Genomic DNA, 13,936 nt, shown 5'->3' with positions numbered 1-13,936 from the left:
GAAAGGAACCAGCATAGTACTGTGCTACCCACTCCCAGCCCATGGAACCGATCCAGAAGGATACCATGGTTGATGGTATCAAAGGTCACCGAGAGGTCAAGAGGAGCAAGGACAGATACACTAATCCTGTCCCACTCCTGCCAGAGATCATCTAAAAGTGTGACTAATGCCATCTCTGTCCCATGTCCAGGCATGAATCCCGATTGAAGGGGGTCTAGATAATCCACTTCATCCAGGGCTGCTGCGCAACCACATTTCCTATGACGTTCCCTAAAAAAGGGAGGTTCGATACTGGATGAAAATTGTCCAGTATGGTAGGATCCAGTGATGGCTTCTTGAGGAGGGGGTGAATCGGCACCTCCTTTAGGGCGGGGGTGGAACAACCCCTCTCTCAAAGAATTAAGCACCGCTAGAGTCCAACCACACAACACCCCCCAGGCAGCCTTAATTAGCCAGCAGGGGCATGGATCTAAGGAGCAAGTGGCTGAGCTCACAATCATAAGGACCCTATCCACTTCCTCAGGACCAACAGGATCAAACTGTTTCCAGATAACCGGGCAAGACTGTACCCCAATTATCTCCCTGGACCTTTACCAAAGCTGGCATCCAACATGGAACAAATGGGAGCGATTTTGTCCAACAGATGCTCTGCAAATTCCTCCGGATGGCCTTGTAGGTAGACCTCCGAGTTCCCCTTCCCCAGGAGGATTCAGGTCACCTTAAACAAGGCCGCCGGTTGGCTATCTGCAGATGCGATAAAGGCAGAGAAGTATTGCTGCTTTGCTGTCCTTACCGCCACAAGGTGGGCCTTAATAGCTGCTCTTACCCATGTTTGGTTGAGTTCATCCCTTATTGTTCTCTAACGGTCTCTAGATGTCTATTCTCTCATTTCATCTCTCTCAGCTCCACCGTAAACCATGGGGAGCGGTGGGATCCACAAGAGGAGAGAGGTTGCATGGTGCAATCTGATCGAAGGCCTCAGCCACCCTCTCGTGCCAAGCGACGGCTAAGGCTTCAGTCAGACCATGAAGCAGACCGTCAGAAACTCCCCCAACTCCAGATCATGTTGCCACTGCTCCAACAAAAAAACCAGATCAGGGGTATGACTGCTGTCCTGTGCTGGGTCCTGGATAACTTGGGATAGGTCCATGGCTGTCATGGTGGCCATGAGCTCCTGAGCCATCTCAGACCCCATGAATGGGAAGGCAGATTGAAGTCCCTCAGGACCATAAGCCTGGGGAACTCCACTGCCAACCCTGAGACCGAGTCGAGGAGCTCAGGCAGGGAGGTTGCTACGCAGCAGGGAGGCTGGTACAGAAGCAACAATCCCAACTGATCCCTAGAACCCAACTTAAGGAACAGGGCCTCATATCCAGCAACTTGTGGAGCTGTGCTCTTGAAAGCCACAAGAGACTCTCAGATGACAACCACCATATCCCTACCCCTGCCATGAAGTCTCAGCTGATGTCACACCTGGAACTGGCTGGGCACATTCCCGAAAGTGGGATCCCCCCTCCCCCAAACCCAGTCAGATCTCAGTAATACATGCCAGGTCAGCTTTTTCATCTGTGATTAAATCACAGATGAGAGGGGCCTTATTTCAGACCTTATGCAGCAGCTGAAAGCCAGGGCCTCTGAAGGTCCACTGACCAGGAAATGGGGCTGAGTCCCAGTGGAACCGATACAAGACACATGGAACCGATACAAGACACCAGGCCTGCCTTCTCCAGGAGTGGCCCACCCCGTCTCCTACCATACCTTCCCATATCTGTCACCACCTTGGTGTTCCCACCTGCCCCCGGTCCCCACAAGGCCCTTTCACCCCCCACCCTATGCCCTCCGGCTCCCAAAATGGGATCCCAACATATCAATACACACCCCAGAGGGGCAGAGAAACTGAGTCCCCTGGGCACTTTAGCCTAAGCGATCAGCGCCTCTGGGTAATTCCAAGACCCACCCCTCCTCTACAATCCATAATCAGTGTTCCCCCTCACACCAGCTGCTCTTACCAGGTTGGCTAGGGGTAGCCTCCAATCACAATCACCATACCAACAACCCCAATCCCCCCCCCAGGAAATTCAACCACCTCTCATTTATTACTTACTATTTTTTTTTTATGCCACCTTTTTCTTTTAGGAGCGCAGGACAACTTACATGCTTTCTCCTCTCCCCCTCCCCCTTTTATCTTCATAACGCTCCCTATCAGGTAATCCAAAAGATGATGATTGACTTAGTCTCTGAATTTGTGTCTAAGCACAAATTTAACTTGTATTTCCCTTGACTTATTCTAATATTCTTATCACTACACCACAGTTTGTAGCCTTGCTTAGATCCCTTAAATGGCTATCTTTTTATTTATTTATTTAATCCAGTTTTCAGTTGGGATCAAACAGGTCTTACAAGGTTTTGTCAATCCTATTTGATTATTGTCTCTCTTCTACCTAAATAATTTATTTTCCTATATTTTATTACAATTAACAATTGGTTTCCTCCAATGAGCTGAAGATTGCATATGGAGCTCTTGAGTGTGTTTAACATCCTTGTTTTTTCTTCTTCAACAGGATTGGCATTATTGGGTGTCAACGGAACAAATTTGTCCCTCACACGCTCTTACCTATTGGGAACCATGAGGATGAGAAGGAAGATGGGGAGAATCTTGAAACAAAGACAAGTGTCTCTTCAAACCTGTCCCAGGAACTAGCCACAGGCTCTAGCAGGGCTGGTCAAAGCAGTGCCAGCCACCAATCTCTGGCAGTTTCACGGGCTACTACTGAAGGAGACTATATTGAAAATCCCCAATAACACCTGCTACTATGAGGAATACAGTGTCCATGTATTAAATCTCTTGGCAGCTTCCTGATTAGCTTTTGATTTTATCCCATTACTTATGCCTGAGGGAAAAAAATACGGCCAGTTTAATTAAAAATCACCATGCTGTGAAAAAACAGTAAATGAAAAATCCCCATAAGGACAAATATTATAAGCATGTTTGGTTTATACCAGTAACTGTTACAGTATATTCAACCAAAGAATCCTGGGAACTGTAAGCTAGCTTTAAGTACTTGTAACCTGAATATCTGAAGGTATTTCTAGTCGTAAATGAATTATTTGCGACTAATAAAGCACTTTAAACTGGAAGTTTAGATACTTGTATGGACTAAGTTTGCACATTATGTCTGTTAAACGATGGTTTACTTTAGCATGATTGACACAATTTCTTGAGTTCAATATAACACCATCTGGCAAACCAGGTTACCAAATTTGGACTTAGCTCAATGTGTGAACCCACATTTAGAGTTTCTGTTGACAGATTGGTTTTGCAAAATGTATGAATTATTTTCTGTTTTTCAGATCTTTCAAAGGAATATATAATTCATCAAAGCATATGGTTTTAAAACAGATAAAATTATCTATATTAAAATCAGAATAAAGATTGATATAGGCAAGAGGACACCTACTTAAAAAGAATTTCCAGATATCTGGCAGAACCGCTATTTCATGTGGAAGACAATAAAAATGGAGCAAGACACCATTTTATTGAACTGATGTTCAAAACCTGTGACACTGTAATAAGGGAGTCTCTGCCTTGCATCTTCATTTTACAAATCCCTCAAAGAGGTAACATATGAATTTCCAAGTGGTCTTGGGAGATCAGTTGGAACATCTTCTGCAGGTGTAGTGCCCCTTGTTCATATCTGCTGCTTTTGGCATGCTGTGGGTAGCTAATCTGCAATCGTAGACATGATCTTACACTGTCAGTTACTCCTCCGTTACTAAGATTCTTTGGATGGCACTATTATTTGGGTGTGTGCTTAATCTTGTAAAATAAATTTTGTCCTAGACTAGTCTAAAATCACTGTTAGAAGGGGGCATTTAGGTAATGACATTTAATCTCCTTGTCAGTGCAGGAATCTAAATTATCTATAGTGATCACTTTATAGGCCAGTGTGTTGTATGGATGCAGGAAATAGGTTTATTCACTAAACCATAGTTCAGCACAACCATGGTTATATGAAAACATAATCAATCTCTAGATTGTCTGGGCCTATAAATATAAGGAACCTTGCTTTTGGTTTGCTTAGACAACATAGTACACAGGATGCATGTTCCTATTTCAGCCTTCAGCTTCCCATTGTTTCCAATTTATCCACTCTTTCTTTGTATTTGTTTATATATACAGTATAGCCTGTATTTCAATATAATTGCTTCTTTTTAAGACAAACAATCCAACCCTGCCCTTGGCAAATGCTATCTTATTTACTTATTTCTTTTACTGATGGATAGATTTAAGGCTGCTTGACTCCAGAGTGACTCTGGGTGGCTTACACTATAAAGCATATAGATACAGATATAAAAGAAAGTAGTAAACAGAAGAGTATACATGTCTGGAAAAACTCTACAAAATATACCCAACGGGCTCAACAACCACCCTGCTCCAGATCCTGGGAGAAGAGTCAGGTTTTTAAGGATTTCTAGGATACCATTAGGGTGGAAATTACACAGATACCTTAAAATATATATTCCCTTTCCTCCTTTATTGCGGGAATTACATTTTTCTAAGTCATCTATGCTGTACATTTAATAGTTAGTTTTTAATAAACTTAGAGAAAAAATACTTTTTAAAAAAACCCTTTGAGTATATTTGTCAACTGCACTGCATCACTAATTTATAAAGCAGCCACATTCTTCAAATTCTCTGTACAGAGATTTAAAAATTGGCTATTTCCTGCCTGCAGGCCACAGTTTAATAGATGTGGTGTGGTGAAGAATAAATGGGAAGGGAAAGAAAAAAGAAAAGCAAATTAAGATAGCAATTTTAAAAGTTTCATAAGTTATAAATGTTAGCTGGAGTCAGTTGTGTGAGAGAAGGAGCTAAAATGGCCTTTGGTCTCAAATGATCTCAGTAAGATTTGCTGTCTGTCCTCTCTGACACAATGTGGAAGAAATGCAGAATGAACTGATTAATCAGCTATTTGACTAAATCTTATTTGATTAATCAACTAACATTTCTTTAATTGGCTAATGATCTTCTTCCATGTTTTTCCAAACAAGTCTGTGTTGGAAGGATGTGTCAGCAGATTTTTCTCTGAAGGGATATAAAAACTTTGTCTGGAATCACCACGTGGAATGTATTGATCTTCTTACAGTATCTACATTAGGAAAATCAGGTCCTGATTGTCTTCCAGACATGGAGGACAGGGCAGATGTCCTTTGTGATTGTGTTGAATTGTTACAGTTTTACAAGATGTATATAGAGATGTAGGAAGAATGATGCCTTTAGAATTACGAAGGACCAGTTAATGCTGGGAATGTATCAATGCCAATGAGAGCTGGCATAGCTTTCCATTGCTAAAAAACCTGTAACCCAGACATATTAAGGGCCATGCTAGTTGGTCCTCAATACAAGAACATTCATCTTACAGCAAGTGCGGTGGGGAGTAGCTTTGCTGAGAACATTGTTTTTTCTGGGGTGCTGTGTCAGAGGCTGCTTGCTGGAGGTGGGTAGGACCAAACAAAAGTGGATGGATCCACTCTTCTCTCTTCTTCCCTCCCTTCCTTTTTCCTCCTTGCTTTGGGATGTCCGGGGAGGAAGAGATGATTACTCTTGCCAAAGCTGGGAAGGACTGCTTCAACAGAGGTTTTGATTTTAAGCCAAGGAAGGTAAGAAATCTGATTTAGGGTCTCAAGTTGTCTATCCTGCCTTAAAGAGCTGCTCTAAGAATTATGGACCAGATGATGTGTGAACTCTTACAAAGAGCTGCATGAATGAAAAAAAAAATTACTAAAATGGGCAAGGAATACTGATGCCTCCAAGAAAGGGTTTGTTTGTTTAATTGGCATCTGCTACAGAAAATACCAGAGCATAATACAATTTAGGCTGCATTTTGTGATCTGTCACTTCCATTTTTGTATGAAATAGTTGAAATAGTTGATTCTGCCAAGAGATAGGAAGGAAATCGAAGATGGAGGATTATGGTTAGTGTACTATCAGGATGGCATAAAGGCATGATTATCCATGATTTACTTAATTAATCTAATTTTCTGGGCCTTTACAATGCCTAACTAAAAACTAACTATACAGGATGAGCTTGCACAACCTGCTAAATATAATGCAATGAGATACTTGGTAACTCAGTATATTGTGCAAACTCAGCCAAACCCTTCCAGGCATTTTCCTCAGATACACAGCATGATTAGCCCTGAATGGGTTCTGTAGGCAGCTTTTGGCAATGCAGAAATGGAGGTGAGAAACCAGGCCAAAAGTGATAGTATACAAAGAAACCACATAAATGTTGTGCTTTGACTGCATAAAACCTATCCTACAACAGATGGGAAGTACCAAAGCAAGTGCATGCACATCTTCAATGCCATAGTTATACCAATGCTGTTGTATAGCTGCTAAATATGGAACCTAAGAAAATCAGAAGCAGAGAAGCTTTGAGCAACACAGTGTGCAATGAAAGCAAGTACTAAAGATCTCAGAGACTACATCAAATGCAGAAATTTGTTGCAGACCCAACTTTAAAGATGTCATCAAAGTAGCACAACCCCGAAATATACATGAGCATGACATGATACGATGTGCATGACATCCATGTTACACATGGATGGCAACAGATGGGCTCAAAGGGTTAATGTACCTGTTGAGCTCTAACTCTGTATGCCCAACTTGAGATGGAGAGAGAAAACATGGAAAAACTGTCCCAGTTGGAATATTAGACTGTATACAATACAAACAACTGTTGGTATTGTCACTTCAGGCAGTGAACCTACCCTAATGAATCTGATGATCAAAGTATCAAATAAATGAAAACAACAAAAGCCCTGTTTATTCAAGAGAAAAAAATGTTCCACATCTATAGCTGATCAATAATTCCACTGACAATGAAAATTGTTCAAGAGAGTGTGTATCACATTCTTCAAAGCACTCTGTCAAACAAGATGGTGTGAAAAGAAAGGGTCAGGGAAGATGCAAGAAAGTCCAAAACTTTGGCAAAGTGTTTCAGTCATGAGACCTGCTTGTTTAAAGTCATTCATAGATGAGACTGTAGAATTAAACATTAGTGTTGGCTTAATCAGGTTATAACTAACATTTGGGGATAAAGAATAATGCCTGCCCCATTGTAGATGGACAAATGCATTTAGTCTACAATCTCTTAATAAAGGATGTTTATAATAAGCACAGCAAACAGCTGTAGAACATTTGCTAACTATGACCTTGCTTCTGAAATCCTTATGTAATTGGCAAAATTTTGCTTTTCTAGTCTCTGCAAAATCATTTAAAGTTTGCTAGGCAAGAGTTTATAGCAACTCAGAACATGGACAGCAGTGGAAAAGGAGAAGCTTAAAATCTGTAATAAAGAATGTGGCTGTGTATACGTGAGGTCAAGACTGGCTGTTTATCAAAGTTCCTCAGCTAAACTAGAGCTTTGCCCAGGGACGAGGCTATATTATCTCCAAGGAAGTGAAGTTTTAGCTCCTAACATGGATATGCCATTCTTGTAGAAGCATGTAACTTGCTGAGGTCTGGTTCCATCTGAGAGTGAATCATCCTTCTAACAGGAGAAAATGAGTCAGGAGTAAAACTCTTTTCTCAAGCTCATGATGTGAGTCTCCCGCTGCTTTGCTCAGGAGTCATGAACAAAAGAACCACTTTTGATAATGTCACAGTATATTACAATAAAAAACATAAAATATATAAAAGCATGGCTCCACATCACTTCCCCTCACATATTTTGTGTATTGCACTTAACTCCAGTGAGCCGGTTTAGAATAAATTGATAGACCAAAAAGTGTCTGGTATTTTTTTTAGTAAGGCATCCATAATCTAACCATCAGTGCTGTGCATGGACTGTTTAAAATATGAGATCAGCCAACCCAGTGACTCTAAATTTAAAATGCACACACATTCATGGAGACATCAGAAATCAAATAATATGGGATTTAGAAATTAAATCCAGAAATCCAAACCTCACTAATACCTCTGTTCAGTATTTGATGCTTAGGGGGCACACTAGAGAAAAAAATTGGAAAGCTGCACACGTTGCAGTGCATTATCATCTCTCTGACATATGCATATGTACATTATTATATTTGTACACACATACAAATATAAAATCTGTGCCTGGAGTAACTTTGCCAGTATGCAAAATTGCAAAGTTTTTTTACAAAGCAGACCAAGGCAGCTCTTCCCCAATCCTTACTGTCATTTATCTTCAGAAGAGAACTGGAATTTTAAACATACAAGCAGATCTCTGGGACTTAACATAAATATAGCAGACATTCTTCCTTTTGTATTTTCCAGACTTCTGCAGCCTCTGCCGATACTTTTCCTGCTTAACTTGGAGAAACCTTTTTGCATCGCTCAAAAGGTTTCTCTAAGGTCAGATTAGGCCTCTATTTGGGTGTGATTGTCTTGTATGATTGGGCTTGCATGCCTGGTAGAGGGCAGGACTGTGCTAGCCAGACCCTCCCAGACTGTGGAATCTTCCTTGCTCCCCTATGAAGATGGTCTGCTGTCTGGAAGATTCAGACTCCTGATTAGGACTGGATCTAAGACCTTTCCCTGCTTGCATTTCACCAGTGCAGAACAGTACCTGGCAACACCAGTGTACTCTCCTTTTTCATCTCATTCCCAGACCATCAGGTGCATCAGCGTACAGTAGCCCTTTCCCCTTAAGTCAATGCTGACCCACTAAAATCACTCATGATCTTGGAGTGAGGTCAGACCACATGTTGGCAGGCACAGGCACACCCCTCCCCCAGTCACTAGACATCTATTTCTCTCCCAGCAACCGCCTACTCCATGAGCACCTTGAATCCTCCCTCTCTCCAGTTCTGACAGCAACTTCTCTCCAAACTTCCAACCAGGGGCACATGCAGGATATATGTTTGTGTGTGGATGTGTGAAAAAAGTCAAGATGGTGGCACCTGCTCAAAGCCATGCCCCCTTGCCCAGGTGTTGCATGACATGCATAAAAGAGTGGGGCTTTGATCACAGTTGCAGCTGCCATCTTCACCTTTTTTGACCCCCTCCCCATAGATACCCTTGCTTCCAAGGGACAATAGAGCAGAGCTCCACTATTTTATTTGGGGAAAAAGAACAGGAATTTGTTGTGCTCTTCTGTATTCTGAATCGGACCTTTACCTTTAGATGCAGGAGCTCTGCTTTTCTTTACTGCAGTGTCTGGAGAATAATGAGGGATGTTGAATTGCACAGCTTATTTGCCAGTTTCCCTGTATTTGTCAGTTGCAGGCACAAGGTCTCGGTGGCAGCAGCTGGTCAGTTTCAGCTCTTCCACTCTAACACACATAACTACTTGCACAACGATGGTGTAATTTGCCTCCCTCCTCTCTGGGATTCTTCCAGCTGTAGTACCATCCCATAACTGTTTATTTCACATTAATTTAAATTTTAGAGACTGGATGTGGGAAGGGAAGCAGATAAAGCAGTCTAAGGGCCATCTACACAGCAATGCCAACGTGCTTGCCTTCTGTCCTTGAAGTGGGAAGAAAACATGTTGGTACATAAAATGTTGCCCCAGAGCCAACCCTGACACAGCTTGGCTACGAGACTCGTCACTGAAGCTGCCTGCATACTGCTCAATGCGAAGCGGCTTTGGGACACTGACAGGTGTGTTGCTATGCTTTAATTCCCCTCCTGTCACCACAAACTGCTTCCCTTTATGGGAGAAGGGTAGGGCTGAGCAGGAAAGTCCTTCACATGAGTTGGGGTGGCTCACCATGGGCTGCTCAGTAAAAAGTGATTATGTGCCAAGTTGGTGTTGACCGTTAGCGACCACATAGATTTTCTCCATGACGCTCTGTCCCTAACCTGGTCTTCCAATGGTGCACCCATCGTCACTGTAACTGAGTCTGTCCACCTTGCTGCTGGTCTCCCTCTTCTGCTCTTTCCTTCCACCTTTTCCAGCATTAGAGCTTTTTTTAGAGAGCTGGGTCTTCACATCATGTGTCCAAAGTAGGATAATTTGAGCCTGGTCATTCGTGCCTCAAGTGAGATCTCTGGGTTGGTTTGTTCAATGAGCCATTTTTTATACCCAAAGAAATACTGAGGTTCATATTCCTATGGCTAGAACTTAAAAAACTTTCTACGATTATCTTCTTCCTGGGTGTGAGTAAGTGCAAGATCCTTTGTCTCTTCCTTCCCTTCCCTCTCCTCTCCTGAGCCGCCAACGTGCTGTGCAGAATAACTTATGTAAAAAATTATGTCCCTGCTCCACACTCCTTCCAATCTACTTGTATCACACCTAACTGAAGAGTCTAAATTCTAAGGATGAAATCCTAGATTCCTTTTATTAAACTTAATCCCCAGTTATTCTAGTAAAATTGTTCCAAAATTTAGAACCCTAATGGAAGTTGGGAAGCAAAACCTGCCCCCCCCAATATTGACTGCTTGCTTGCTCTATTCCAATTTGCTAACCAGTCCTATTCTGTCTCTTTTCATGCCTTCAAAAATTTTTAGGGATTGTCACATAGAGAGGACTGAACCTTTACATTGCTAATTCCATTGAAACCACCAGGAAAAGATCTGCTTGGAACTGCAGTTCTGTTCTCTTGCCATCCTTGGCAAGGCACTTTCCAGATGCATATTGGGCAGGGAGTTGGGGGGGTGGAAACAATGGTTCCTCCATCCCAATTTTGATCCTTCTTTCCTCTCTCTCCTCTATTTCTCTAGTAGTACTAACTAGCCTTGAATTTTTGAAAAATATGGATTATAAATATTATATAAGCAGTTATTACAACTGCTGATGCAGTATATCCTCCAGATCTGCTTCTGCAGCACTAGATGATGTCTGGTGTTCACTTGTCCTTTCTAGATTAGTTAATTTATCAACACTTCAAAAGTTGTTTTTGTTTACAGAAGTGCTCTGAGTGAGATAAAAGGATTTAGCTCCCTCTACTGTCTGCTTCCTATCCTTACAGAGCTAGTGTTGTCTTAATAGTCTAGAGCAGGGTTTCTCAACCAGGGTTCCACAAGAGGTCACAAGGGGCTCCCTGGGATATCATGATTTATTTAAAAAATTGTTTCAAATTTGGGCAACTTCACATTAAAGAGGTAGGTTTCATTCTTTATATTTAGTTTAAGAATGCTGTTAATACATATATACAGGCCTGAACATGAAACAAATATAGTAATTTTGTAACTTCTGGCCTATATTTGGGCCTGAATGTGCAGGGGTTCCCCAAGGCCTGAAAAACATTTCAAGGGTTCCTCCAGAGTGAAAAAGTTGAGAAAGGCTGGTCTAGAGTAACCACCTTTCATAGCAATTGCAAGGAGTTCTTCCTTGCACAACTTAAAAAGGTGTCCTCAATTTAGAGGGAAAATTTGAAAAGGTCTGCTATTAAGTACTTTGCCCAGTGTGGTAAAAACGAAATACTCCATGAGGACTCTGATTCCTGGGAATATGCAGAAGGGTTACTTGTTCTGGTTGGGAATAACTTTACTTCCTTACCAGGCAGCTGTTGAAGACAGAGAAGCAGGCCCACTCCCCTTTCCCCTAGTCAGTTAGCAATTTATTAGCAGACTATATCTGTATTGATTTTAGGTGCTTTAAATGAATACCTCTGTGAAAATCCTCTTCAGCCACAAAAATGCCAACTTTCAATTTGAACAATTGCAATTCCTGAGTAGAATTTTGCTGGCTTCTTATGGTCTAGGCCTGTGTGGCAGATATGGTGGGATCATGTGATGTGGGGTAACAAATTTCAAGCAGCGGGTAGCAGAACAATTTCCGTAATTGCCACTGCCATGAGGCTGGACTCCTTTTCTATAGCAACTGGCAGGGCCTTGGGGATGGAGAAAGAAGATCATATATGTACTTTATAATCTCCCCTTGCAACAACCATGTGTGAAATGCCAACCTGTGACGGCATTAAGCAACTTGCCTCCTTCAGTCAGCATATGTGGGGTGAACACTCACAGTAGGCAAAACATTAGTTTGGGCTATTTCTTACTAAAAAGGCTAAACATATTGATTTTTATTCCAAAAAAATGTTGGCAATCACTGTCAAATTTCATTTATACTTTAAGTGTCCCAGAGAGTATAGAACCAGCCATGGCAGACTTCTTGCACTTATCAATCCTAGCTATGAGTCCAACACAAAAGTCCAAAAACGTGCACTGAATCAACTCAAATTAAAACAATCCACTCGCAAGAAGTACCATGCAACACTGAAAAATAACTGCCTAGAAGTTTGTGTATTTTTTGAGACAATACTTCAGGTTCAATACTTACTTCTTAGCGTTTTTAAAGTGGTACATGATTTTGAGACTGGGCCTACATTTAGGAGGAAGTAGTGAACGGTTCAATATGCCAGCCCCCAGCCGCCAAACCACCCGTCCTGCGGCATCCTAAAGGCTGAGGGGGGATTCGTGGCGGCACAGGTTCTTCTGAACTGCAGCGCTCTGGTCTCGCAGCCCTTCGCGGAACCCCAAGCCCGCAGGCCCCAACGCCCAGATGGCGGACCAGCTCCCCCGAAGGATACACTGCGGCGGAACGTGAAGGCTCGCAGGGGCAGAGACCGACCAGGCCTCGCGAGAAAGGGCGGTGTTTGCGGGCCGCGGCTCCTCCTCCTCCGGCAGGAATGGGCGGCTCAGCCGGGCCTGCGTGGAGGAGGAAGAGCGTGAGAAGCCGCCGCTGCCGGTGGAGCTGAGCGCCTGGCGAGCTGCTCGGCCCGCCGCGTGGAAGAATCCCCGGCCCTGCCTGCCTGCCCGCGGCCGCCGCCCTCGTCGAGATGCCGGGCGGGCGGGTGTGCGCTGCCTGCGGCGGCTCCGAGATCGAGGTGGACTCGGCCCGGGGCGACGCCGTGTGCACTGGATGCGGTTCGGTGCTGGAGGACAATATCATCGTCTCCGAGGTGCAGTTCGTGGAGAACAGCGGCGGAGGCTCCTCGGCGGTCGGGCAGTTCGTCTCCCTCGACGGTGCGGGCCTGTGTTCGTAGGAGGCGGCGGGAATCGGGGCCGGGCTTCCCCGGGGGGGTGGGCAGCCGAGCGAGGGGCGGCCTGATGCTGCTGCTGCTGCTGCTGCCGGCCGCCGCGTTGCTCCCGAGAGCATGAATGCCACGTGCGTGCCGGGGAGGAATCGCAGACTCACTCTCTTTCCTCCTCTTGTGCCTCGTACAGGTTTTGCTCAGTCTAAAAGCAAAGCAGTGCAATGACAAAATCGGCTATAATATTGCAAAAAGACAACTTCTGCGCTGATTATGAAAAGGGCAGATTTCATGTCAAGAGGACCAATGTGTGACCATTTTTACATCTTATAAAGAGGGCACATTGGGCCCACCTTGATGCTGTGGCCTCAGCAATATTTGCTGCTGGTCCTCTATAGTCCTTTGATAGCTCTCCCTGATTCCTGCCTTCTCTGAGTTCTTTTTCTGGCTTGTTATACCAAATCTGAGGAAGGGGCTATTCTGTCCCACCAGAAGTAGCCTCAGAAGAATGATAAGCCCTGCTTCAGAAGGGAGTGGGAGGTATACACCTACTTTCAGGTGCCCCAACTCTGCTGTAGAAGATGGAAAACAGATTTTTCTATGAAGTCCACTACATCTGTCCCTCAAGAGCCCTCTCTTGACATGGGATCTGCCCTTTTAATAATCAATGTCATAGTAGTTGTGGGTGCCTCCTTGCTCCATTTGGCTTTCTTTCCTTTCTTTCACTGCCTGTTAGTTTTGTAGTACATTTTGGAAGAATGACTCTAGTATAGGAACTTGTAAGATGTGTAGTTTGTGATATTAGCTCAGCAGAGAAATGAAATAAACTACAGTTATGGCTTATGCACAAATAGTTGATACACAATTATTTTTTACTCTTACTGGATCACTTGCATACATGAATATAGCAGCTGAAGTTGTGTGGCAGAGGGTAGTTCCTGTGGCATTGAACATTTTTTTCTAGCTGCACATCATGTTGCATATC

The 13,936-nt window shown here is 43.3% G+C and overlaps 3 protein-coding genes across 4 annotated transcripts in view; 2 read left to right on the top strand and 1 right to left on the bottom strand.

Annotated features, from left to right (window-relative positions):
* PPP1R36 (protein phosphatase 1 regulatory subunit 36) overlaps positions 1 to 3,143 on the top strand; it is a 29,367-nt gene extending 26,224 nt beyond the window's left edge. Inside the window, exon 11 of the mRNA XM_063290426.1 lies at positions 2,562 to 3,143. Coding sequence (XP_063146496.1) covers positions 2,562 to 2,802 — 241 coding nt within the window. The 3' untranslated portion in view covers positions 2,803 to 3,143. The remainder of the gene's footprint in view (positions 1 to 2,561) is intronic.
* BTBD6 (BTB domain containing 6) overlaps positions 1 to 13,936 on the bottom strand; it is a 128,910-nt gene that overhangs the window by 17,121 nt on the left and 97,853 nt on the right. The window lies entirely within an intron of this gene.
* BRF1 (BRF1 RNA polymerase III transcription initiation factor subunit) overlaps positions 12,672 to 13,936 on the top strand; it is a 261,227-nt gene continuing 259,962 nt past the window's right edge. The window contains exon 1 of one of the 2 annotated variants that reach the window (XM_063290422.1): positions 12,672 to 12,943. In XM_063290422.1, coding sequence (XP_063146492.1) covers positions 12,757 to 12,943 — 187 coding nt within the window. In that variant the 5' untranslated portion in view covers positions 12,672 to 12,756. The remainder of the gene's footprint in view (positions 12,944 to 13,936) is intronic. The other variant, XM_063290421.1, reaches the window with a different exon arrangement.

Source organism: Candoia aspera, chromosome 1 (genome assembly GCF_035149785.1).
Source record: "Candoia aspera isolate rCanAsp1 chromosome 1, rCanAsp1.hap2, whole genome shotgun sequence".
NCBI classification, from domain to species: Eukaryota; Metazoa; Chordata; class Lepidosauria; order Squamata; family Boidae; genus Candoia; species Candoia aspera.
Note: the sequence above shows the minus strand (reverse complement) of the source record. Positions and strands in the feature narration are given on the sequence as shown.